We start from the raw sequence: 27735 nt of genomic DNA, 5'->3' as shown, positions 1-27735 counted from the left end.
ATGAAAGATGAGGGGCAGTGCAAAGAGGGCTTCAGTGGCCAATTGGACAGCGACAGGCGGTGCCAAGTGCGGTGCCCGGATGTGGGATAGCGGGCCGGTTCCGGAAGGGGAGCCATGGGCGGCCGTAACAAGAAGCAGCGGGCAGGTAGTGCGGCGCACACCGCTTCCGCAGCAACTGCTGCTGCCCGGGCTCGAGCCGCAGCCGAGGCCGGCGCTGCTGCTGCCACTGCCGCGGAGGTGTGTAGCCGAGCGCTGCCGCGGCCCTCGCCTGCCGCCAAGGAGCCGCGTGTCAAGCAAGGTAGGTGGTCCCGCGGCGTAAGGCAGCGCCGGCCAGGGTGTCATGGGGTAGCTGTGCCTTTGAGCAGAGGGATGGAGAGTCCTGGCGACTGAAGGGTGACCCAGCTGCTCGGAAGCTCAGGGAGGAGAACCTTTGTCAGGGATCCACTGCGGGCGCCGCCCGAGGGCTTGAGCGTCCCGGGGAAAGGCCTGCTGACAGGCATGGTGTTACTAACTCGAGAACGGCACCTGAAGCCCCTACTACACGGGGTTTGTCAGGCTTGGCTTTAAGGCCGTCTCACTTCCCGGGGTGCCTCTGAGCAGCCGAGCCTTGTTGGCATCGGTGTGTTGAGTAGTTACAAAAAATGTGTCACTGGACTATTGGCAGTTCTCAATGTATGGAGCAAGCGCTGGTATTGCACTTCTTTAGCAATGAGCTTTTGTAAATGTCACATTCTAGATTTTCTAGAGAGCAGTATGATACGGGTTTAGGATATTTTTTTGGTATCATTTAAAAAGGCTTTAGCAGTTCTGGAGATGGTGACGCTTCAGCAGTGTTGACTGAGCTGAGACATCACTGTTCTAGGTGCAGCCTGGAAAGCTAGTATTCTGCAGCACTATGTGATGTCTGTTTTCAATAAACCAACTGTAGCAGATTATAAGCAAATCCTGCAATGGCCAGGCTATTTGAGGATCCAGTTTTAACACAGAGTTCCAATTCATTAACTTTAAACTTCTTGAGCCTTTTCATGTAGTCTGCTTTCACAAATTTGGGCTGTGCTAACCATAGTTTCTTGTGTCTCCCACTGCTCCAACACCATGGTGCTCAGTCCTTTAAGAAACCTGCCTGCTTCTCTCCCAGACTTTTTGCTATGGTGAAAAATAAGTCCCATCTTCTGTCATATTTTATTTTCAGACAGTCATACCCTTCTTTGCTGTTGCTGGCTTAAGGTCCTTTCTATACCACTGATTGTTCTTATGGTTATGGACTTGCATGTTTCTGGCAAAACATGCGCTAACCTGTGTTATGTTTGGTTTGTGTTAGCTGCTGTATTCGATGTTATGTTATGTTCTGCTTACGTAATTAATAGTTCTTTACAACTTGCAGGTCCAAAAACTTACAGTTTAAGTTCAACAACAGATTCCAGTGCTGCAGCAAACCTAGATAAATCTGTTCTTAAGGCAAGTATCTTCATTAGGTAAAGCAACTTTTGGTTTCATGCTATGCTTAGCCAAGTTAATATTTCTTCAGTATTATGCTGTGCAGGTAAACTACTTTCAAGTAGTTTAGACTTTGACTGTCCTGAGCTTGCTATGTTTGGTATTTTGAGTGTGTTTTCAGTAACAAAGCAGGAGGAAGTAAGTAAGAAATGATATGTTGCATGTAGGGCTATTAAGAGTTATGTTTGGGCCTCAGCAGTGTGTATGAAGTTCACTGAACTGAAGTTCATGAACAGAAGTTCATGGAAGAAGACTGTGGTTTAAAATCTATCTCAGTCGCCCCTAAAGCTTGGTTCCTTACCAAAACTTTCTTTTTCTTAAGCTGGATAGGAAGGAGAGTCATAGGTTGTACCTTGATGATCAAGATATAAGAGTTGTTGTAAGCAGAGGAGAAAGGCATTGTTCTTTCCAGTAGTTTTTTTTTTTTTTAATTATTTATTTTCTTTATGGTATTTCCCTTGACATACTGAACTTCCTTGAAGATGTAAATGGGGCTTCTGTGTAATAAGGAATAGATTATTCTACTTCAAGTAAAAGCGTATGTTTGGAAAAGTAAGACATGCCCCTTTCATAAGAAGTGTTTCATGGTCTTACAGAACTTGGAAAAGTTCGTATTTGAATGGCAGAGATTTCTGCGGGTTTTTTTTGTTTGATTTTTGTAGCTATGAAAAGCGTTAGTATGTCGTAAACGTTTTTGATGTTTTGCTGTGTATCAACTGATTTTCTCTGTGCAGGTAATGATAAACGGTAATTTGGAGAAAAGGATTATTGATGTAATCAATGACCATAAAAGCCAAAATGATGACAAAGGAATGATTTCTAGAAGACTTACTGCTAAGAAGCTACAGGTATTATTAGGAAGGATACGTTTCTAGGCTTTCACTAACTAAAATTGCAGTCCGCTGACAGGAAGGAGGAATAAAACTTTGGTATCATCAGGATGTTTTGTTTCCTACATTTTTCATTCTGGCTAGCTGAGGAATTGTAGGCTTATATTTCTAACTAGAAAATATGTTCTGCACAGAAGCTGGAGTGTAGACTTATGTATACATATGCATATGTATTTATAATTGAAATATTACAAGCTCCATATGAAGACTAGGATTTTCTCCTCAGCCTGCTGATCTATTAGTTTATACCATGTACTATCTATTCCACTTAACACCAGTTGTCTGATTTGTGGGAAATAGGAATTTACAAACCTATATCGGATTGATAGATGAAATGCTAATGTCTTCTGACTTCTTATTTATAGGATGTGTACATGGCTTTACAAAGGTTCTCTTTTAAGACTGAGCATATCGAAGAAGCAATGAAAAACACACTTTTGTATGGTGGTGATCTTCACTCTGCGCTTGATTGGCTTTGTTTAAATCTTCCTGACGGTGAGTATGATGACTGAGAATTAATGAAGAGTAGTATGACCTGCTATGGCATGGGAATGCTTCATAGTAGTAATTAAATACACTATTTCATGAAAAGCAGTAGTTGTCACAGCGTTCTTTCCTGCTGACTGGTTCTGGGTTATTTTATTGGTGTACAAAATCTTGTATACAGAATCTAGTATGTGTTCTTCATACTGTTGGAGTTTTATGGAAGTCCAGCAAGCAAATGCTGGCTTATCTAAATGCTCAAGCCTACTTTTATTTTGGGCATGCTGTTTGCTTTGTGTTCGAGTTCTCAACACACTTTAAAAGATTTTCTGTAGTTATTATTGACATGTCCTGTGACATGAGTTTTTTTTTTATTTTGAAGATGCCTTGCCTGAAGGCTTTAGCCAGCAGTTTGAAGAACAGCAACAGAAACCTAGAGCAAAATTTTGTTCTCCTGTATCACAATGTGAACCTCCACCTCACTTAATAGGCAACAGAAAGAAAGAAATCAGCCCTGAAACTAAGGTAAGTTCAGAAATTATGTTTGTATTTACCTGGAGGGAAGAGAGTTTTCTAAATGCAGAATTTGCTTTGAATTACATGATTGATGTGAAAAACATCTAAAAATATGGTATACTTAACAATTGTCACCTACATTATTTTAACTTCAATGGAGTGGTCATCTGAAGGTAATGTTTTTCTCATGGGAAGTCTAGAAGGCTCTTAATGATTAAGTTGTGGTAAAGCATAGCTTCATTTTTTCCTGGAATGTTTTCATTGTGTTTATTTGCAGATGCCACTCTTCCTGTACTTGTGTGCCTGTTTACTTGCAGTGTTTTTGATACCTGACCTGTGGTTATTGAGTTAGAAATAGAAAAGATGCCTTGCAAGAGTGTTTTTCTTAAGAGCATTGTAGTGTAAGGTATGAAGAGCTACATAAGTATATCTGGTTGGAGAAGTTTGTTCTCTGTGGGGTTTTTTTTGTGTTATGTATGTTGTATAATTTAGTTTATGCATTATTGTTTGGAATACTATATATAAATACTGAGAGATAAAAGCATTGGTATTTTCACTTACTGATACCATTGCTTCTAATTTTCCTCGCTTTTCCTAGGAGACAAATACAGGGAAAGAGAAAGAAATGAGTATGAAGGAATGGATTTTGCGATATGCTGAGCAACAGAGTGATGAAGAGAAGAATGAGTCTGTGAAAGAGACAGATGAAGAAAAGTTTGACCCAGTAAGATAGAATAACATTTAGTGGAAGTCTTTAAAAAACGTGTATATCTGCACGTATATCTAAAAATTTTGATGAAATCTTTTTTAAACTTTGTCCATTTTTACATGTGCAAGCTACTGAGAGGAAATGCATTAAACTTCTTAAGTAGTTTTTCCTTTCTTACTGTTTTTGTACTAGACTCAAAATGCTGAATGCATTCTACTGAAAAGGAAAAATTCTTGAAACGCATTTCAGTGCAATTAGAAAAGCGATCATCAAATTTTGAGAGGGTTTGTCAGATAGTTATATATAAATGAATTGTTTCTCCTTAGTGTTACTTTGGTACAAAGGACAAAAAATCTTTACTTTTTTTCTTATGTAGCTCATTAAAATTGACAAACATGCAATATTCAACTTTTAATTAATAATTCTGTTTGAAATAGAATGAACGGTATTTACATTTGGGTGCCAAGCTTTCAGAAGCAAAAGAGCAAGCAAGCATCTCCAAGCAAGACAAAGACAAGCAAGGCCAGAAGGCAGCACAGGAGAAAATAAGAAGAATTCAACAAGGTAGAGCTATGCAAATTACCTGTATTTTATTTTGTGGCCTGCATGTTTGTTAGGCGAGTAAGTGTCTGAGACTGAACTGCTGTTCACCAACTTTTCCATTACTGTGTGAACTGCAGGCTTCCCTGAATCATGGATGAAATTTTAAAAAGTCAGTAACATTTCTGGTTTTGGTTGCTTCTGGGTGCTCAGTGTGAATTTATGTAATTGATCTTTTTTTAAAGAACAAGCGCTCAGCAGTTGGTGGGTGCAAGTTATATTCTCTCTCTGATAGAAATGACAGTACTTGAAGAACATCCAGTATTTAATCCAGCTATAAAAATTTCAAGCCAACAACAAAATGAAAAGAAGAAAACTCCTTCAACTCAGCCTCAAGAAACCACTTTGAATTTGAGCTTGCTTGAAAAATCTGATGGTGCTGCAAAGGAAGACAAAGGTGTGTTGGAAGTGGTTCAGTACAAGCTTGAAGTTTATCACATTTCCAGGATTAGTTCTTGTTTTTCTGGGTTTTATTTCTGTCATATGTCAGTGCCAGTGTTGCAGCAAAATATTTTAGATAGTGCTGTTCCATAAAATACATTAGAAGAAAAGATAAAAGCATTTTTTGATATCAAAGGAGTGTAAAATAAATTTAGGAGACTTAAAATGTCTTTCTGCTGTTGTAGTGAAAAAGAAAGAGCCACTAGATGTACGAAATTTTGATTATAGCGCTCGAAGCTGGACTGGTAAATCTCCAAAACAATTTTTGATTGACTGGTGCAGGAAGAATTTTCCCAAGAGCCCAAATCCTGCTTTTGAAAAGGTTCCAGTTGGGAAATATTGGAAATGTAGGTATGTATTTCCTAGGGACTTTACATTTTCCTTTTGGCTCATTTGAAAATAAAAATGCTGATTACTTCTGTTTTGTCAAGTTGATTCAGATTTCTGTGAGAATAGTATTTAACCCAAACTTTTGTGGTTTGCCAGGGAGGTATTTCACTCAGTATGAGTTTCTGCAAAAGTTAGGCTTAGACCAGAGACTATCACAAAAATAAGATTCTGGTGAATGACCCTATAAAGAAGGGATCAGTTTTAAATGCTGCACTACTGTATGAAAGGTTCTGAAGTGAAACAGATAGATTTGGACAATTAACTTTTGGTATTCTCATTTGAAGCAATGTATTAAATCACAGGTTTTAAGCATATTAATACAAAAAAAACCCCACATTTGGGCATTCTTTAAAGCAGAAATTGGAAATTTGGATGAAAGCTGTCATAGGTTTTTAATCAAAGGGTGTAGTATCTGCTTTTAAAATTTCTTTCCAGAACAAGTATTTGGTTATAGCACTATGAAGTAGAATATTATCATGTGAAAATAAATTAGGCATGGCATTATAAATGTATAGTGCTACTTGAAGCAGAGAAGTAAAAGAACTTGTTTTCTTGCTCAGGTTAAAAGCTACTAGTATACTGTCTTCCCTAAGAATGTGAGAAATTTGACTGCTGGTCTGACTCGCATACATTTGTGAAACAGGTGTTTGCATCTCACTAGATCATTAACTGTCATTTCAATCTATGCAAAGTAGTTACAAGCACACAGATATTTAGTCCTTCCAAAAAAATACCCTTAATGGTCATCTGTATCTAGTATCTGAATAAAAACTTCTGCTTTGAAGAAAATTAATATCTCTGTTTTGGGGGAAAAATAATTCACAAATGTTCTACTGGAATCTACTACTGAGAATTTCTGCTATTCAATCAAATTTTAATGGCTGTTTCTGTTTACAAAATGCTGAGTTTATTTACTTCAGTTTCTCTAGTTAAATTTCAGTCTTGTATTTTAAACAAAACCATTAATGGGTGTGTTATATATAGGTAACAAAAATAGAGAAATGCCTGTATGAATTTGTCTTTTAAGGGTCAGGATTGCCAAATCATCAGATGATATAATGACAATGTGTCCTACAATTGTAACAGAAGACAGTATGCAAGCACAGCATCTAGCTGCTACTTTGGCACTCTATCATTTAACCAAAGGACAAGTAAGATTTTCACCAATATTACTGCTTTTAGCCTGGAATCTGCCTCTGCACTTACTCATTGTAGTCATCTGTAGTTAAATTCTAAAAATAGTTTAATGAAGTGTTTCCCATTAAAATCTTTGCTTGCATTATATGCTTATTTGCTTTTATCTGCAATCATGTGTATGTGTTGCAGCACGCAAGGAGGAAGTTTTTCTTATAGTAAAACTATTTTTTTTCAGTCTCGTAAAGAATGCAAGCCACTTGAAAAGAGAAGTGTATCGTTGATGTTTATATTACTGTTTTCATAGGGCCTTATTTAGAAAATGTTTTGTCATATTGTCAGTTTACCAAGTTAATTTACACAAAATATTAATGATGCTACTAAGCAGCATATAAAATAACTTTCTTCTGGTGGTTTGTTTTGTTTTCTCTCTTCCCTGTAGTCAGTTCATCAGTTACTGCCTCCTACCTACCGAGATGTCTGGCTGGAGTGGAGGGATATTGAAAAGAAAAAGGAAGAAGAAAATAAAATAGAAACCAACAAACCTCGTGATAACTTTATTGCTAGATTATTAAACAAACTTAAACAACAACAACAGCTACAGTCCGAAAACCAGCCAAAAGTATCTGAGGGTCCTGAAGATTCATGGGAAAACTTAGTTTCTGATGAAGACTTCAGCAATCTTTCCCTGGAGACCTCAGACACAGATAATTTGGAACCTTCAAGGATTTTGTTCAAAAAGCTGCAAAGTTCCTCCAGATACCAGAGGCTTCTGAAAGAGAGACAGGAGTTACCTGTGTTTAAGCACAGATACTCAATTGTAGAAACTCTGAAAAAACATCGAGTAGTTGTTGTGGCTGGCGAAACAGGCAGTGGGAAGAGTACCCAGGTGCCTCATTTCTTGTTAGAAGACTTGTTGCTAGATGAAGGATCAAAGAAATGTAATATTGTTTGCACACAACCTCGAAGAATTTCAGCAGTAAGTCTAGCAACCAGGGTTTGTGAAGAGCTAGGCTGCGATTCAGGACCGGGAGGAAAAGTAAGCTGTGTCTGGATTCATTTTTCTGTTCTTGATCATTTACAGGGGGCTGGACTGTTAGTACAAAGTGAAAACATTTTGTGTAACACAACCAAATAGTATGTTATTTTCCCTGGAAAAGGGATTCTTTGTCCATCTTTTCTTTCCAAACTGTTACCTATGACATGCAATTTCTGAAATCTTTAGAGAGTGTTGAGAGCAACAGTGTTTCATAATGGAAATAGTCACACGTTGGAGTAAATTGCCCAGAGTCTGTGGCATTTCTATCATTAGGGATAGAGAACTGCTTTGAATAAGTCTCTGAGTAATCCAATATGGCTTTGAGTGAGAGCATGCTCTGAGAGGCCTCTTCCAAGATAAGTTTTGCTATGTGAAGAAAACAAGGGTAGTGTATGTTTTCAGGTAGTTTATTTGTGCAAAAATATTTTTTGTTAAAGGACTGTGAAGAACTTTGAAAAGAACACTGAGTTTACCAGCTCTTTGTTACTTTGGAGAAACTTAATTGTAGACTTCAGTGTGCTTTGACTCTTAACGAATGTGTGTATGAAAAAAAACAGTGTGGTAGTCACTCACCATACTATTTAATTAGCATCTTGGACAATGTCTGCATCTAACAAGGCTTAGATTTCACTTAGTTTTGAAACATCTCTAGCTTTTAAGTTATTTAAGTTATTTCTGTATTTTTTTTTTTTTTTTTTTTTAAGAATTCCCTGTGTGGATATCAAATTCGTATGGAATCAAGAACAGGGGAAGCCACCAGACTACTGTACTGTACAACAGGTGTCCTGCTTCGGAAACTTCAAGAAGATGGTCTTCTTTCAAGTATATCTCATGTTATTGTAGATGAGGTTGTCAGCTGTTGGTGTTCTGCAGAAACCACTATTTTTCTTGGCCTTAGCTTGTACTAAAGCCTTACTATAGATGTGTTTTTCTGATTGTAGGTACATGAAAGAAGTGTCCAGTCTGATTTCTTGCTAGTTATTCTGAAGGAGATCTTGCATAAGCGTTCAGACCTGCATCTAATTTTAATGAGTGCTACTGTAGACAGCGAAAAGTTTTCAAGCTATTTCTCACACTGTCCTATTTTAAGGATCTCAGGGAGGAGTTACCCTGTTGAGGTATGTTTCTGTGATGATGTAAAACTCTGTGTCCATGTATGTACAGTGTTTGCCTGGTTATTGTCTGTAGGAAATACTCCTATACATCTTGTCTTAAATGTGTGTTTCAAAGACTAGCAACCGTTTTTGAAAATATAAAATAGCTTCAGTACTTTGAAATGTAAGGTTGTGCAGTTTTCTGATGTTATTGGTTAAAATCAGGCCTTTTGGATTTTTCTGTGTTCAACCTGGGTAGAAAAGAAAGCATAAAAGAATTGCCTCTATCACCCTGCATGCAGCTTTGCTATTACCCTTGTGTATCTTATGCATGTTACATAGTCTATGGTGAGGTTATGTTAGTGATCATGTGGAGAGGCTCATTAGCAAACCCATAGCAGCTCTAAGTGTACATGTTGTTTAAGGGAGATTAAATTGAAATTTGCAGGATCTATTAAAACATTGAAAAAGAAAGGCATGCCTTATGCAATTTTGTAGGTAAGCTTTTAAAAAAATTAAAAAGGTCCTGATTTAGTTTTTAACATGCTTTGCATTTCTTCCGTGAATATTTACTTAAAGATTTTCCATGTTGAAGATGTAATTGAAGCAACTGGCTATGTTCTGGAGAAAGACTCAGAATATTGTCAGAAGTTTGTGGAGGAGGAGGAGGAAGTAACAGTAAATGTTACTGGCAAAGGAGGGGACACTACAAAGTATCAGGTAAATTAGGTATTTTTTGTTTGTCTTGGAAATTTTTGTGGGATTTAATTATTTTAGTTCCTCTTCTTAAGTGTGATTGTATTGTATAATATCAAATAGTCTTTCAGTTTATAAAACAATCACAATGGCACTCCTGCAATAGAAACAACATACTTGTTAACACTGCACCCTTATGCTTGTCTCTCCATCTCCTTTGTAGCTGCCTGATTTTCCTATAATTGGCAATGAGTTCTCTTGTACAGATCCCTAGCTGTAGATTTATAAATAGCAACAAGGGAAACCATTTAAGTTTTTTATCCCAATGAATTCTCCTAAGTAGTAAACCTAAGAAAAGAAGAGGCAAGCCCATATCCTTCTTACCTGAGAAACCCCCAAGATATTCCAACTTGACCTACCAAATGAGGTAATTTACAGTAGATTATAGTGTAGAGACAGGCTATGTTTAATCCTGTTAGGTACTCTGTGGTGACAGCTGTATGTGCTTTTGGGTCAAAATTCTTGAGGGAAAGAGTATGTGAATGTGACATGACTTTAGACAACTAGACTGCATGTAGGTAACTGTCTGCTCTGACTTACTCCCTCAAAATCTCTGCAGGACCACTTAGTTTTGTGTGATCGAACGCTAATTTCTGTTTTGAAAAACAGGCTCTTGTGTGCTCTGCTAATTACTTCTCATAGAGTGGTAGGTACGTCTTACATCAAAACAGTATGCCTTAGGTGAAGCCCAAGTGCTCTCCTGAGTCCTCATCCATCTTTTGCTGTTCATTTCTGCTGAGCCTTCAGTACAGAAGGATACGTGGTGGTAAGCTTAAGTGCATTAACAACAAAATAATTTACAATGCTGCCACAGAAGTCTTATGCTAAGTATTTGTCTGTAATATGTTTATAAAGAATACAACTCTCTGTATGATCTGTTTAACTCTCCCTTTCTTCACCTTTCCTCCTGCTCCAAAACACTGTGGGAGTTGCCATCTAATTCACTGGTTACTTCCATTTCAACCTTTAGTTGAGATGGGTGAGGTGGAGAAGAGGAGAAAGGGGAGATTGTTTCTTGTACCCCAAAACAAGGAGCTTTGAAAGAAGAGTAGCCTCCCTCTTATCCTGTTTTGAATTGAATGCAATTGTATGCCAGATATGGACAACAGAGTTGTGTGTTTCTTGCACAGATTTAATTTTTTACTGGTTTTATTTGAAGTCTGGGCTGTCCTTTAACAGTAGTTAGCCGTTTGCATATGGGTGTGATTTCATGTAACTCACACTGATTTTGGTGGCAAGTTAGTCAATTAAACAGAGATGGACATAAGAGACATTTTAAGAGACCTAGATTCAGTAGACCTTCTACTCTCTTACCTTATTCTAAAACATGGAGAATACAACTGTTTTTTCCCTGCTCTTCTTTTTAGGAGTATGTCCCAGTCCAGCCTGGATCTGGTACCAGTTTGGCTCCTTATTATGTGAGGTATAGCAGCCGCACACAGCAAGCTGTCTTCTATATGAACCCTTACAAGATCAACCTTGAACTTATTTTGGAGTTGCTTGCATATTTAGGTATAGTCTATTTTTTAAGTAGTTTGTATACTTGGGGCTGTCCTTTGGGCTCATTTTCCAGTGCTTTCTACTGATAATGAAGTACTTCATTCTGACATAAAACATCCTAAAAAGCATTTACCCAGACCTAGTTCCTGTTCTCAAATAAAACTTTTCACAGATACATGTTTGTTTTACCTGTGTTTATACTGTAACTTTTCCAGATAGAAGTCCCCAGTTCAAGAACATTGAGGGTGCTGTACTGATCTTTTTACCAGGCCTTGCCCATATCCAACAGCTGTATGATCTCATTTCAACTGATAGAAGATTTAACTTGCGTGACAGGTAATGCAGATAATTTCTGTAAAGTTACAAGTTAATAGTTTACCTTGATGAATATGTTTGTAGGAGTTTCAAGGTCGCTATTCTTGAAAAAGGAAACAAAATTATATTTATGACCTGTATGTGTTACAAATGTACTTCCATCATTAAATATTATACAAGAAAAAAAGGACAGGTGCTTAGGAATGGTACAGTAACAACATCTTTTTGTTTTGATTTTATTTTTTTTAAAAGCTACTTAATCACAAAGCTCTTGACTACTTTTCCTGTTCTTAGGGTATGGACACTGCCATATCTGGGATACAATTTTCTGTCTCGTACTGTTCATATGGAAGTCACTTCTTGCTAAGAAGAGAATCAGAGACAATCTAAAAAAAGAGGTGGCATTGGATAGTTTTGAAGTTTATTTGGGGGTAACTGGAAGTTAGCAATACAATGGCATAAAAAAACTATTGCAGTCAAATTCTAAGCTTTTATAAATGGAGATATCAGGGTCTAGAAGAGAAAGAAAGTACACATCCCTGTGCCTTTCTCTGAAGGCCTTTCTTACTCAGGCTAAAAGTTGCATGTGTTTATAGGTCTGTGCTAAGTTTCAGTAACGGTTCTTTTCTTGGAAGCACAATATAAAGGACTCAGGTTTATGGACAAGGGGCAGCAGGTATAAACTAGAACAGGAATTCCACTCGAACTTCAGCAAAAAAACTTCTTTCCTTTGAGGGTGGTGGGGCACTGAAACAGGCTTTGCATAGAACTTGTGGAGTGTCCTTCTCTGGGGAATTTCAAAACCCACCTCAATGCATTCCTGTGCAACCTGACTTAGGTGTACCTAAATTAGCAGTGAGGGTGAACTACACAATCTACAGAGGTGCCTTCCAACCTCAACCATTCTGTGATTCTGTAACACCTATCCCCTTTTTTTGCTAGCCCATTGATGTAAATTAACCTAGAGCTCTGCAGTAGTAGTATCTTTCCTGCATTATTGTGATAGAGGAGAACATGCCTATGAAGTAATGGCATTATCTTTTCTTGCTGCTGTAATAAAACACTGAAGCAGACTTTGATACCTAATTGTACAAAGCTTTACTCTTTCGAGTGTCTATTCTAGTTGCCTTCTCCAAACTATTGTCATCAGTCAAGTCTTTTTTTTTTTAATTATTGTATCTTAATTGGTAAGTGTATATTAATTAGTGTAATTTCTTGTTTTAGGCACAGGCTGATAGCATTGCATTCTGTTCTTTCAACTCAAGATCAAGCAGCTGCATTTGCAATACCTCCTCTTGGTGTCAGAAAGGTACAATATGTGTAAGAAGGCAAAGTTCACCACTTAAAGGGGAAACTTCCTGTGGGTGTATCTCTGAATTCCCTTAAAATCAAATCACACACAACTACACAACAACCAGTTCCTTATGGAATTCTGTAACAGCAAAAGAAAATTCTTCTGGGATAGTAATGTGCCCTTGTGGCCCAGAGGGCTAATGGTCCCTTCCAATCTCTAATGTATTGTGATTCTGTGATTGTAATCTGATAGTCTGTAAAAAGCTTGACAGTAATTACACAAATTTTTAAACCTAGTATTTTTTAAGAGCCTCTTGAATTGTTGCTTTCCTTTTATTTTGCTATTGTTAAACCGTTAACTAGCTACAAAAATAGTGTTTTACTTACTTCCAAACTATTTGTTAATTAAAGTTAGCCAGTTTTGGCGGGCACTAGCTAGTAATTTGGGTGGATCATGAAACAGAGTAAATGTGAAATTTTCACTTAACTTGACTCCTTAGTAACTGGGGAAGATTAAACCATTTTCCAAGTCAGGTAGCTTTTAATTCTTTGTCAGACTGTTTAAGGAAATGTTTCTGGAGTAAAAAAACAAACAAACAAAAATCCCACAACCTTTTATCCAAATTTACTCTATAATAATGATTAAAAGGATGAAAACTATTAGACAGACATTCCATAATTTTTATTTATGTTACTTCATTTCAGATTGTCCTGGCCACCAATATAGCAGAGACAGGTATCACAATACCAGATGTTGTCTTTGTAATTGATACTGGGAGAACAAAAGAAAATAGGTGAGAATTTGATTTTCATCAGTCATACTGTTATCATTGTAAATATTTGGAGCTTAGTACTGGAAGAATTTTGTGTTCTTACTAAACTACAGTTCTGGACAAGAATATTGGTAAGCTTATTGAACAGCTTACAGTTTAGGTACAAGTTTTGGATGAATCTTCGGATTTTCAAATGGTGTGAAGATCAAGGGAGTTCTTCGTTGATCTAGAAAGCGGTGATTAAGTACTGGCTTAAAACTGAAGTGGATTTTTTTTTTTATATACAGACTCAATTTTAGAAGCTATGTTTTGCCTATTTTAAATGCGAAAAGCCCTAGAGAATGTGTTAGAACGGTTCTGAATTGCCAGGGATATGAAGTAATAGAGTAACTCTTAATTTTCCAATTTTTACCTTTTCATTAAAGACTTGTACCCAAAGTGACATAGTTTCCCCCAGGTATGCTTAGTTTCCAAAACTACAGTGTTTTCAGATGAATACTATTTAGATATATTATCAATATGCTGGTATTTAAGTATGCATTAAAACTTTAATTCTGAAAATCTGAATGGGCACTCACTTTACCGTTTTTAAGGTATCATGAAAGTAGTCAGATGAGTTCTCTGGAAGAGACCTTTGTTAGTAAAGCTAGTGCTCTGCAGCGACAAGGAAGAGCTGGCCGTGTTAGGGATGGATTCTGCTTCCGAATGTACACAAGAGAAAGGTACTGTAAACTTGGTTAAGGAAGATTTGGTAACTCTCATCAATATTTTTGTCTTTTTTTTCTTTTCCTGTGGTAAAACCAGAAGTCTTGTTAAAGTTCTCTTTAGTTACTGTAAACTGGAAAGATTTATTTTTTTTTATCATAATTTGAACATCATAGTAGTAAGTCTTAACAGTAGTCTGCTTAATGATTTTTTTAAAGTTTATTTTATTCTTAGCATACTCTATGATTTTTTCTTTCCAAACACATTATAAAGTGCAGCATCAAGGAATTTTAAAAGACCAGTGTTTAAAAACATCTACTGCCCCACAAACCTAACTTCCTGAACTTTGAACTTTTTTTTTTAATGAGACAAATCTGTAGGTTTCTGAGGTGATATCTCTATGCATAAGAGATGGGGAAAATAACAAATTATGCACCACTGCAGAATTAGTTTCTGTTACTGCAGTGGAATAACCTTTTTCCTACTTGTTTGGAAGTCTGAGAAATGCTTATACATAACTAATGAAATGTGGATTTTAGTCATGTACAAGACTTCCAGTTTTAAAGCTATGCATTTTTAAGGCTTGTTTTTAATTGAGGTCTTGCTGCCTTTCCTTCTCTTTCAATAAAACTTTTGCTTTCCACATGACTTAATTCAAAGGATGAACAGTTTATCTATGCATTAAAATAAGTGCCATTCCTGCCTTATCTATGCATTAAAATAAGTGCCATTCCTACCTTACCCCTCAACAACATCTGCAAAGAAGGAGCATGTGAAATCTGAGTTTGTGTTGAATTTGAAGAGTAAACTGAATATTTGTCTTTTGATGTTTTTGTGATGCTGCAGGTTTGAAAGTTTCATGGAATATTCTGTGCCAGAAATACTGCGTGTGCCTCTGGAAGAATTATGCCTTCATATTATGGTATGACTGTGGTTTTAGAATTGCTGGCTTTCCTGGTAAAAATATTACATATGCCTTTGGAGGAATTACACCTTCATACTACCATGTGGTTTTGGAATTACTGACCTTTTTGTCTAAAAATGTTTTCTGGGACAGCCCTAATCCTATGTAGTTAGTGGGGCTTCTGCCACCACGGTGTGAGGGAACCCAGTACCTATGGGTTGGAAAATCCAGAACATGCTGCTGACTGAGAACAACATGCTATACTATTTCAGTTTACCTCAGAGTGGCAATTCAAACTTAAATACCCTTCAAACTTATTTCTGCAATTCCATTCCCTCTCTCCATCATGAGTGAGTAGGATACACATGGGGAAGAATGGCAGCCTGACAAAATAGTGCCATGTGGAGCTGCATCTCGTCAAGTCTGAGAGTCTCCTGCTCATATGTCTTCACTGGTAACACGCTTCTCTGATTGGTGGTTCTTCCAAACAGTGGTTGTGTTAATTTACTACAGGGCACGTCTGTGTTCTGGGAACCAAGAAGCTGATTTAGAGGGGAGGGAATGTAGGCTTTTGATTGCAAGAATGGCTTTCCAGTTTCCTCTGTAGCTGCCACAAAAGTTTGTTGCAATTTTTGTGTTGAAATATATGCCCATTTACTCCACAGAAATGCAGTCTTGGCTCCCCTGAAGATTTCCTCTCTAGAGCCTTAGACCCACCACAGCAGCAAGTAATTGGTAATGCAATGAACCTGTTGAGGAAGATTGGGGCTTGTCTGTTAAATGAGCCCAAGCTGACTCCATTGGGCCAGCACCTTGCAGCCCTTCCTGTCAATGTAAAGATTGGCAAAATGCTTATATTTGGTGCTATATTTGGCTGCTTGGATCCTGTGGTGAGTTAAAAAAAGATATCTACATTTCTGAAAAGCATAAACGGTTAACTCTTTACAATTAGTTTGATTTCTTGAAGCATATTTTTTTGAAAGGATGATGCAAGAAGTTAAAATAGGTATTTCAAGATGAGGGCACCTGGATGTCATGGAGGGAAATGTTCTTGTGCTCTTTACACTTGGGCTCAAGGACCTTAAAGGTCTTATCCCACCTAAATGATTCTATGATTCTAAACTCCTAGGTACTTTTCACAAGGGGGTAGTCAGACTTAATCCTCAGTTCTGTCTGCTACTATTCCAGGGAATATGATACTTAGAGAAAAAGCCCTTTTATGTGTAGGTTGGACCAATCTAGATTACCCCACAGTTTGTGGACCAATAATCTGCTGATGTAAAGTTATTGGAGATTAATTGATGTGGTAGTTTACTGTAGGAAAACTGTGGCAGAGTTTATACTTTCACCTTTTCTATTTAATTTACTGCAAATTAGGAGGAAGCCTAAGTATGTTAGTTGCTGAAAATTAAGTTAAAATTCCTTATTCTCTTGATACCTGCTGTTAAAGTGGTATAATCTCAAGCAGTTGCTTAATCTGATCTTCAGTGTGTCGTACCAGGTATTGCTCTGTCAGTTGGCAATTTCATGTGAGTTTTCGGTTTGTTTTTCTTTTATCTGTATGTATAAGGCACTATTAATCTAAATTGTGAGTTATGTGTAAGAAATTTTTATGGTGAGAAGTTTCCCTTGAGATGTAGTAGAAGTTAAATTATGATTACATGTTACCGGTAATATTTTTTTATCATAAGCCTGTAATTTTCTAATAAAATGTGTGCTTTGCTCACTTCAGGCAACTCTGGCTGCAGTTATGACAGAAAAATCCCCATTTACTACACCAATTGGTCGAAAAGATGAAGCAGATCTTGCAAAGTCATCACTTGCAATGGCAGTTTCAGACCATATAACAATCTACAATGCTTACTTGGGGTAATTGATAATTCTCCTGTGCTTATAGCTAGATGTTGATGACACCTAAGTAATGTAGTTCTGAAAAGAATCATTAAGTGTCTTCTGTTGAATTGTTTGCATCTCAATCAGAACAGTAGATTGTAAAGTATTCTAACATAATGTAGCTTGCTTATTACCTTATCCTTTTAATGACTTTTAGCTATCCACATATACAGAGGTGTACTGGATCTGTTTATCTTTCTGTCTAAAATAGATTGTGTGCTGTTTGGGATACGCTGACCTGAATATTTTGTATTTGAGAAAGTACAAGTATATTTATTATACAACTACATGCATTTCAGGGTCTTTTTTCTTCTTAGGATGTTATCACCAAGTCTCAAAAAACCACACCTGAGTCTCGTTTCCACTGTCAAAACAGACAGAAGTGTGTGATTTTTGAGATAAAATTGCCATGTATGTTTTTGTTAGTATCTACCAAATTTATATGGTGTGGTCTTTCACCAGCAGCATTCATCTTTATTAATTCCACTTAGTTCTAGTTTTGAGTGGAGGATGCTGACCAAAACCCAGTATTGCCTTTCAGCTTAATGCCGCTTTCATATTTTTATACTCTTGATGTGATTTTTTTTTTTTTTTTTTTTTTTGGTTTTGGGGGGTTTTTGCTGTAATAAGGTGGGGTTTCTTTTCTTAGGTGGAAAAGGGCTCGACAAGAAGGGGGATATCGTACTGAAATGACTTATTGCAGAAGAAATTTTCTTAATAGGACTTCACTGTTAACTCTGGAGGTAAACCAAATAATTCTGCTCTTCACAGGGAAGTTATTTGTTAAAATTTCCCTCTGAAAATGTCATCCAGTTTGAAAGATGTGCTATATAAGAGTTACAATTTAGACAAGACACAAACAAGTGGAATGCTAAGGACTGATTACATGCACGCCCTCAAATGAGGTAGCTCTCTATGCATTTTGAGTTTTGATTACACATTTTGTTGCTATACATCTTCCAGTCATTGCCATTGGAGAAGCCAATCCTTACTTCCACCAAAGAATCGAAGCTTAGGAATTAAAATACTTAGGTTGTGTTAATGTTGGTATTAAATGGCAGCTCTGATAAGTTTGAAAGATGAGCCACAAAAAATATATAAAAGGCCTCTTATTTTGGTAGAAAAAATGTCTTAATTAGGCTTTCCTGTTTAAGTTTGGGTGACCAAGGTCTCCTAGGCAGAAGTGGATCTTTGATGCAAGTTTGGTTTTGTTTTAACTACAGGTGAGAGACTTAGTATTTGCAGTAGATAGTACCATGTATCTAATCTTCTATTCCAGGTCTTGTTTTTCTCTTAGAAACAGACAGAATTAAAAAGTGGTTGCAGAAAATACAAGTGTTTTTCTAGTAAGAGATTTTTCTGCTGGGGAGGCACAAGTACTTGGCATGAAGTATCATTGCATGCTGATGGAGCAGAGCATGTACCTTTTAAATTCAGAGTTTTACTAATACCTTACTAATTTCAGGATGTGAAGCAAGAACTCATAAGGGTGGTCAGAGCAGCAGGGTTCACAGCACCTACAATGCAATTTGGATTGGATGGAAATGGAACCACACAATCCCTTTCTCTCCATGAAATAGCTCTTCTTAAAGCCGTGTTGACTGCAGGGCTTTATGACAACGTTGGAAAAATAATATATATGGAATCTGTGGATATTACAGAGAAGCTGGCTTGCATGGTAGAAACTGCTCAGGGTAAAGCACAAGTGCATCCTTCCTCTGTAAACCGAGACTTACAAACACACGGATGGCTTCTTTACCAGGAGAAAGTAAGTGCAAATAGTAAATGCGACTGTAAAGGTGGAGTTGTTCCTCTAATATTAAGTAACATAGATCAGTGTAAAGTGTACCTGAATATCTTCATCTTAAATGTGTTTAGTATCTAATGGTCCTGAAGTCCATAAAAATGAGTCAACTGAGTACTGAAGAAAAAAGGGTGAACATCGTGAACAAGTGTGTTCATGATGAAACTGGTAGCTACGAATGGTACTCCCATTCCACGATACCTTTCTGTTTAAATTTTTAAAGGGAAGCTGTGGCTTTAGTTAATTTCCTGGTAGCTTATAAGCCTGTCACTTACCTAGGTATAACGTCTTTTACGTGGTCCAGAGCAGACAAATCGCTGTTGTTTTTTCTGTGTATAATTACTTAGGCTGATTGGATCTTATAAGTAAACATACACAGTATTTTCCTTTGAAAATGAGATAGATTTGGTGTTACAGATTTTTGTATGGTTTGGGGTTTTTTTGTTGTTGTTTTTAATGGCTGTGTTTGTTTATATGCAGGTGAGGTATGCTAAGGTGTATTTGAGAGAGACTACTTTAATATCTCCCTTTCCCATTCTACTCTTTGGTGGGGATATAGAAGTCCAGCATCGGGAGCGTCTCTTGACAGTTGATGGATGGATCCATTTTCAGGTGCATTGGAGTGATAACTACCTTTTGTGGTTCCACGGGCTTTTGTGTTACATGATTCATGTACAAGCTTAATTTGGAACACTAATATGTGGGATGAAGGCAAGAGGGAAGAGGGAAGGAGAGAAGTAAAGGAAATTATGGTAAATTTGATATACGAGTAATGAAATCTTAGCAAACCACACTCAAAGGAATAAGCTTGTAATATGTGGCTTGTAACAAATTGGTTCCCTCTCTCATAGAGAAAGTTGGTGTTCTTTCAGAAAAGGTATTGGGAATAGGTATAGACTCACTTTCTTTTATAGAGCTGTTACTAAAAGCAAATGAGTGTGCTATTTTATATTATCTTTTTGTACAATTATCACGTAAGTAAATGTTTATCTTTAAAATACTACTTATTTTGCTTTATAGTCCAAAAATAATTACTTGGGAAAGAAAAAAATTCAAATGGGAAACAACCTGTTTCCTTCAGTGTGACATGTTTGGGAGTTTTCTTGTTCGAGATGAATAAGTTTTTTATTTGGGAATGGTCAAACTAAGGGCATTTTCTTAGCATATTTTTGCAGACAAAACAGTTGACATACCAAAATCCCCTGTAAATGTTGTTAAACAGCAAGCATTGACTTTTGCTAGCTTGACAGCTACTTAGTTACAAATTTCTGTGCTCCTATGGGCCTTACATTACACTCAAGATTATAATCCAGAAAACATTTTCATTTTCTACACTCCACTGGTACAAGCAAGCAACCATTTAATTTGAATTCACTGGTTATCTTGAATATGGAATTTTAAAATGCAGTTCCCTTGTGGGTTTGGAGAATTTTTATTTTTATGGTTCCCAGGTGGCTACAGGTTGTGCAGTCGCTGGGCCAATTTACATTTTGTGTTTTTCTACTGAAATGCTAAGCAGAATATATTGTATTTTGTGCTTTTTCCATAATAACAAATTTCTGTACCATAGGCAGTATATAAACAGAATATAGTCTGGAATAAGGAGGGAGGGATAAAATAAAACATTCCTGGAAAAGGCTTCAGCTTTAGATACTCAAATGTGTAGTGAGAATTAGGGGAGGTCTGTCATGGCTTTCTTGGTGGTCCAGGCAGGGCACTTCAGAGGGAAGTGTGCAGATATTTTATTTCAAGTGTAATTGAATTTGTATTTTTATACCTTTATAAAAACAATTAGAGTAACTAGGATGTTGGTAAAGCTTTCACCATATGCTGATTCTTCACGATATGCTGTTACCCATGTGAGCTACTGTACTTTAGTCTGTGATGCTAGAAACAACAGGTGCTTAAAGATAAGAGGGCATAATGTAAGCCCCGTCATCTGAGTACACTATTTGCTTAAAGTTATGTGTATGCACCGTGTTTGCAGGCATCTTTATAATAAACTTCTATTTGTGTGTGAGGTAATCTTTTAATCTATATTATGTTATAAAATGTCTGAGTATTGCATTTGTCTTCTGTTCTTCATAGGCTCCTGTAAAGATTGCAGTAATTTTCAAACAGCTAAGAGTTCTCATTGAATCTGTCTTAAAGAAGAAACTTGAAAATCCTCAAATGTCACTTGAAGGTAACTTTATTTCATTGCATTGCTGATGTTGCTCTTTGTTAGATGTGCCTTACGGCAAACCTGAGGAAGCGTTAGTACACTGCATCCTCGGCCAGTAGGTTAGTGTGACATGAGAGACATCCAAAACATCATTATTAATCCTTCATGTATTAAGTGGATTATTCCAGATATATGATACATCTTTGATAACAGCATTCAAGGTAACCTTAGCAATGGTAAGGTATATGCTTCAAAACAGAAGTAAGATTGTGTGATGTACCTCGGGCATGGATAAATGTGTTACGCAAGTCATATCACAATTCAGGTTAATGATGGGGAACTGTATCTTAGTCCCCAAAGTACAGGACAGAGTAGCACACTGGATGTTCAGAAGAATATTGTTAAGTGGGGAGGAAGAAAAGGAGCTCTCATTTGCTCTCTGTAGTTAACCCATCACTTGCTCAGTATCTTTTGTGAAGTACTGAAATGGCCACAACCACTGAGTAATTTTGAAACCTTTCCAGTGATGTACTATGCACATAGTTTGCCCTTTTGATTTGCAACTGGGAATCGCCTGCCTTCTTTTAGGGTCTAGCATAGCCTAAAACATGAAGATTTTGAATTGCTGAGAGCTAGATGCATCTTCTGATTTTTCTCGTGGTTTGGGAATCGGTTTTTAAACTTGCTTTTCTCTACTTGCTGTTTTGTTTTCTTTCCTAGATGATAAAGTCTTACACATCATCAAAGAACTGATAAAAACAGAGAATGGTAACTAAAAATAGAAATCAATAGTAAACCAAAGCCTTGGTAATAGCAGGAGGAATGTGCTCCAGCATTAAGCATAAGCATTCAAATTCTTTGTGTGATTGATACCAGCCATGATCAGGAAAGACCACGTGATTGTGCACAGAATTTTTCTTCTCTGCATACTTTTTAAAGATGAACATTAAATATGTTTAGCCTTTACAATACCTGCCATTTTGATGCCATTTGACTGTATGAACAATAGATGGAAGCAGTTTCTTTTCAATATAAGAATGGCTATGGCAAAATTCCTCTTTATGTTTGATGTACTAACAAGGCCATCACTGGTGGTGCAGACTGTAGTAGTGATTAAAGATTGGGTCCTGAATCTCAGCCAAATAGAAATGTTAGGTGTGTGCAAACAGAAGACACATCTTTCTTTTGTGGGTTTCCCATGTGTATGATTTACATTGAGAAGATAGTATGGACTGCCATGAACAGGTACTCAGCTAAACAAATGTACTAAGCAGCACCCTCTCCCCACCCTCTGCCTTTTCTCATACTTGTTGCTCCCTATCTCCCGTGATCCTTGACTCTTGATTTTACCGTAATAAGTTTTCCTGCCCCTTTCCTATGTTAAGTTTTGCCACTGTCCTGAGAGCCCCATCAAATGAACACTTTTCAAGGCTACAGCAGGGCAGTTCCTTTAATGACATTCTGGTCTTTGTTACTCTCTCTTATCACTGGTTCACAACATTTGTCTCTGTTCCTTGTTTCTTAGTTCTTCTACGCTGAATATTGCTTAACAAGAGAGCTTAATCAACCAGCTGCTCTTTATTCCACTGATCCACACCATTTACAATTACAAAGTGAAATTTTGGATCACTAACTTGGCTTTTGAGAATGAGGAAGACCTTTGTCGGGGAGCAGAGTTCACTATTAACCAATTGCACTCAAATAGGAACTCTGTATGTATAGGCAGAGCCACAGGGCAGAAGGTAATTCTTTTTTTAATCTGAAAAGCAATTTCCATAAGCCAGAGGTTTATTAGTATACGGAATGGGCACTGAGGAAAACATATGAAAATGCAAAATATGTGGAGCTGCCCAGCGTGATGGTCATAGCAGAGATGGTATTGCTATGCTGAGAGAAACGTAGGGCTGCAAGAAATACAGCTTGTGCGTGTTACCCTGCACTCAGTTCTGAAAGAGGCAAGTTCTCTTAATAGTGGTTTGCTAAGAACTCTGAGGGAAACGTCACATCTGTTATCCTTTTACAAATTATGATGAACTAGGGGTAGTCCTGATTTCCTAGAAGAGGGGGGTCTTTTATTTAACTGCAGAGTACACAACATTTTAGTAAAGAAGCATGTAAGGAGATTTTTGTCTTTTAAGACCTCAAGTTTGCACTTTTATTTCCAGACTAATTCTGCTTTCATGTCAGAGGTATAGAAATTAAAACTCCCAGACTACGTTCCTTCAACACAAACTTTAATCTGCACCCTGAACATTTTCCTAGATTTTGTTCAAGTTGAGGTACTTTGGAAACAGGAATTGGAAATACATATCAGTAATTTTAACGACCTCCAAGTTCCTGTTTCCCTTGGTTTTGAATTTTGCATGTCAGTTGTTGGTTTAAAATAGCTAAACCCTTGTTCTTGAGTTCTTCATTACTTAATGTGATGAACAGAGAGGGGGGGTGGAGGTGAGGGGCTGTTCCATCAGAGGTATTCTCTGTGTTTCTCTAGCATGCCTTGCCTTGTAATCTTTTAAGAAAAAGCTGCTTTCCATTGTTGTTAAGGGGATATATTGAAATAAGTAGGAAATTGCACTCTTTTGAGTGAGCAATTTTTCTATAAAACATGAAACATCACACTGTTGTGTACAGCTAAGCACAGTCATCTTAAAATTTAAAAGAAGAAACAAAGACTACAGTGGCTTTCTGCAGTGTATGTGAGCAACTTTTGAGCCTGTGCTGTTTTTGGAGCGGATGAACTTTCTCTTCTGTTCCTTTTATTTAATAAATACTTCTGTTAACACCCTTGTGCTACCTTTTTCTTAATGCATTTGTCAAACACAAGACCAGTATCAATGGATCTTTCTCACCATGATCACAACAGGGCTTTTCAACATGTCCTTTTGTTTTAAAGGCAGCATATCCTCCTGGTCTCTACATTCTTGGCCTCTGCCACTTAAGCTGAAGCATTCCCACCTTGTCTCTTTTGCTGCTGGAGTCATATATTGCATGAAGTTGGTTTTCTTTCCTTTCTCCTGTTGATATCCTCCCCATCCCTCACCACAGGAGGGTTTTTTTTGGGGGGGGGTTGGGGTTTTTCTGTTTTTTTCACAAGTCCTTCCGTCACCTGTAGCAGACTTGATCAATGGGTCATATAATCAAATTGTGTCTGACAAAGTAGTTGTGTCTGGCCTCAACTCTGCCCTGTAAAGCAGTGGCTGCAATGCAGGAACATTTTGATTTCCCTCCATCTGGCTTTTTAAAAATAATACTGTTGCATCATTAGTCCATGAATGGAACTGGAAGACCCAAACTACTTAGAAAACTACAGCATTCACAGTGTTTCCTCTGGTATTTCCCAGTGACATCAAATGAAAGTATTTACTTACACAGAACAGTCTCTAGCTGTGTGAGTTTACTGGGTTCTGAGTTAAAATGTTAGGAGCTGGAAAGTTGTTTATACAATCATAAAATAGTTTGGGTTGAAAGGGACCGAGTCCAACCAGCCTGTAAATGGGCAGGGACGTCTTTAGATTGTATTGCTCAGAGCCCCATCCAACGTGATTTGAATGTTTCGAGGGACTGGACTGCTACCACCTCTTGGGGCAACCTGTGCCAGTATTGCACCACCCTTGTTGTAAATAATGTATTTCTCGTATCTAGTCTGAGTCTACATTCTTGTACTTTAAAGCTATTACCCCTTGTCCTATTGCTATGGGCCCTGCTAAAAGGATTGCCCCATCTTTCTTATAGGCCTCTTTACTGGGAGGGTGCTCTTCTGTTCTCCAGGCTGACCAACCCCAACTCTCAGCCTGTCCTCATGGCAGAGGTGTTCCATCCCTCAGGTTTTGTGGCCCTGTTCCAGCAATCCATGTCCTTGCTGTACTGAGGACTCAGATGCAGCACTTCAGGTGAGTTCTCACCAGAGCAGAGGGGCAGACCTCCTTCCATCTGCTGGCCACACTTCTTTTCAATGAAGCTTGGGATATGATTAGCTTTCCAGGCTACCAATGCACATTGTCAGCTCATGCCCAACTTTTCATCCACTAGTACCCCTGAGTTCTTTGCTCCAGGGCTGCTCTCTGCCCATTCATCTTTCAGCCTGTATTGGTACTGGGATTGCTCCAACCCAGAGGCAGGACCTTGCACATGGGCCCACGTACCAAGACTTTCTCTGGCTGGCATCCTGTCCTTTGGGTGTGTCAGTCTCACCACTCATCTGGTTGTCGTCTGCAAACTTGCAAAGGGTGCACTGAGTCCCACCATGTTGTTGATGAAGATACCAAACAGTGCTGGTCCCAGTGCAACCATTCATCCAACTCCTTATCCACCAAACAGTCCACCCATCAAGTCCATATCTTTAGAGAGAAAAATGTTGTGGAGGGCCGTGTCAAAGGCCAAAATGAAAGACATAGTAGTTTCAGCTGGCTGGCCTCAGACCATTTTGTTACTGGTTTGATGGCACTTCTACTCCGTTTGCCCTCCGTTCTCTTTCCAGAGCAAGGGGGCCGTGCTCGGAGCCGTGCTCGGAGTTGCAGCCGTCTCACGCCGTGGGAAGCGCCGGAAAACAATCAGAGGTTGTGCTAACTCGGTTCCTTTCGACCCAGCCATGGATTTTGTTTTCGAGAGGCAGCTCCCCACCAGCAGCGCCCAGCCGGGCTCTCCGCAGCGGGCGGGGCGGGGCGGGGCGGGGCGGGGCGGGGAGGTGGGCTGGAGGCGGGCGGCCGCTTAAATAGCCGTAGCTTCGGCCTCTCTCCCCCTCCCTCAGGATGGTGTCGGGAGGTAGCGAGCACCAGTGCAGAGCTGACTGCCCCGGCAGCTGCCTGCGGTGGCCGAGGGCGGCGGCGCCGGTCTTGGCGGCGAGCCGAGAACAGCTGCAGGCGTTCCGCGAGTACGGGGAGAGTTGGTACCTCTCCGTCAAGGAGCTGGAGAGCCGCTTCCCGCCACGAGAGCCGCTCGCCCAGCAGCCGCAGGTGAGTGCGGAGGCGGGAGGTGTGCGAACGGAGGGAGGGAGCAGCCCTGTGCCATTCTCGCCTGACCTTCGCTGCCGGTGTTGCAGGTGACGGCGAAGAGGCGCTGCAAGCTGGTCGGCTGGCTCCGCCTCCTGAACGAGTACTTGAGCCTCTCTTTCGAGACCTTCTGCCAAGCCATCAACATCCTCGACCGCTTCCTCGTCACCACTCCCGTTGCCACTGACTGCTTCCAGCTTCTGGGGCTGACTGCGCTGTTCATTGCTAGCAAACAGGTAGGGCAGCCTCGGAGCCCGCCTGCCTCGGAGCCCGTGTTTCTGTAGCTTCTTCTCAGCCCCTCCTAGCCTTACACCCTCTCTATTCCCTCCGGGCTACTCTGCCGGCTGACGTACCCGCACCCTGTCCCAATTTGCAGGTGGAGGTGCAGCCTCCCACGATGGAGGAGCTCCTCGCCCACTGCAGCGGCGCGTTCAGCCGCCAGCAGCTCCGCAATTTAGAGTGTATCGTCCTACGCCGCCTGAACTTCGACCTGGCGGCGCCCACCCTCAGCTTCTTTCTGGAGTACTTCAACCTAGTGCGGCTGGAGGCTCCGCGGGCTGACGCCCGGGAGGCGGCGGATGCCCGGAGCCTAGCCGTGGGGATCGCGGGGCTCAGCCTGGCCGACTACGCCTTCATCGATTACGCGCCTTCCCTTCTGGCTGCGGGCAGCCTGGGGCTGGCGGACCGGCTGCTGCAGCACCGCAGACCTGCGAACCTGGAGGTCAGCGGCTACCCGGAGGAGCTCCTGCAGGACTGCATGGCCCAGCTGCATCTCCTGGTGTCACTAAACGAAGACTCTCTGTCCGCTCTCCTGCCCTGGGAGGTGGCTCGGAAGTGCTCCTGGCGGCACGGCAGCCGCTGACTGCGGGGCGATGCCCCCCCGTTGCTTGTGCCTGCAGCAAGGGCAGTGCCTGGGTGAGCTCTGTCTCTGTGCTGGCTGGTCCTTGGCGGTCCTAAGAGGTGATGTGGGAGTCCAATTCACTGTTCGAGTCATTGAAGTTTTGAAAATTAGACCATATTTTGCACATGATGTTACGTGCTTGCTCAGTCCACCAGTGTTTAAATTTTATATAAAATCAATTTCATGCCCTGTATTATTTGTTTGCTGGGTGGTCTGTAAATGTAATAGTGGAAGAACCACCTGGACGTTAATAAACTAATTTCTGTTTCCCACTTCCCACTATTACACAGTAGTCAACGATTGGGAAAAATTAGTAACGTTACTGACCTAAGTGTAGGGGGGAAGACAACACACCAGAACAGTTTAACATCAAAACAGATATTTATTGTTTTTCCAGCAGGTCTGTAATCCAGGTGTGTGCCACTTACCAAGTGGGCAGTATATCACAGCAAACCTTCGAGGAAAGAGAACAGTCGCAGAATTGTAATTTCCCCCGTCCCGTCCCTGTTCCCCCCGCCCCGCCTCCCCATTTTATTGACCTTGTGCTTGTACACAAAAGTGACGTCAAAAGAGCATATACACATCTAAAGTCTCCCTTGCGAGTCCTCACTTTTCAGGGCAGCATGGAACGAGTGACCCGTGCTGGACTGTGGCCGGAGCCCAGCAGGTGTCAGGACAGAACAAGCACAGTGTGACAGCGCTTGCGGCAGACAATACCCAGATAGCCCATCACCAGAGCCTGGGTGTCAGTTTACTCTCCGCCAGCACCGTCGGTGATTTCAGCTTAGGTTCGCTGGCGCAGCCGTGAGGGACTCTTGACAGTGGGAGGATCTTCACCCTCCCAGTACGGGGTTCAGTAGAGGCAAAGTGCCGCGGGCTGTTTTCCATTTTTCCTGCTCACACCTTAGGCTTTCAAGTGTTGGCGGCCCCGGCCCTACCATTTGAG

General features: G+C 39.6%; 2 protein-coding genes across 4 annotated transcripts; both read left to right on the top strand.

Moving 5' to 3' along the window:
* The first annotated feature begins 114 nt into the window (after nt 1-114).
* LOC128979819 (ATP-dependent RNA helicase DHX29-like) lies at nt 115-21942 on the top strand. 3 transcript variants are annotated; one of them, XM_054398216.1, is made up of 27 exons: nt 115-298; nt 1385-1458; nt 2232-2345; nt 2753-2882; nt 3253-3395; nt 3985-4110; nt 4533-4659; nt 4931-5092; nt 5322-5487; nt 6554-6677; nt 7103-7549; nt 8404-8547; nt 8641-8817; nt 9373-9513; nt 10917-11061; nt 11265-11385; nt 12589-12673; nt 13363-13451; nt 14024-14152; nt 14982-15057; nt 15705-15929; nt 16772-16908; nt 17582-17675; nt 18398-18700; nt 19217-19348; nt 20825-20921; nt 21621-21942. In XM_054398216.1, exons 1-27 carry the CDS (start codon nt 115-117, stop codon nt 21674-21676), a joined length of 3948 nt encoding a protein of 1315 aa, XP_054254191.1. In that variant the 3' UTR covers nt 21677-21942. The 3 variants fall into 3 exon arrangements, with proteins under 3 accessions (XP_054254191.1, XP_054254189.1, XP_054254190.1); XM_054398214.1 differs by having other exon boundaries at nt 7103-7699; XM_054398215.1 differs by having other exon boundaries at nt 3253-3399; nt 3998-4110; nt 7103-7699.
* A 3706-nt stretch (nt 21943-25648) lies between these two features.
* CCNO (cyclin O) lies at nt 25649-26750 on the top strand. Its single transcript, XM_054397545.1, has 3 exons — nt 25649-25852; nt 25939-26124; nt 26265-26750. Exons 1-3 carry the CDS (start codon nt 25649-25651, stop codon nt 26748-26750), a joined length of 876 nt encoding a protein of 291 aa, XP_054253520.1.
* The last annotated feature ends 985 nt before the right edge of the window (nt 26751-27735 follow it).

Source organism: Indicator indicator, chromosome Z, assembly GCF_027791375.1.
Source record: "Indicator indicator isolate 239-I01 chromosome Z, UM_Iind_1.1, whole genome shotgun sequence".
NCBI lineage: Eukaryota > Metazoa > Chordata > Aves > Piciformes > Indicatoridae > Indicator > Indicator indicator.
Note: the sequence above shows the minus strand (reverse complement) of the source record. Positions and strands in the feature narration are given on the sequence as shown.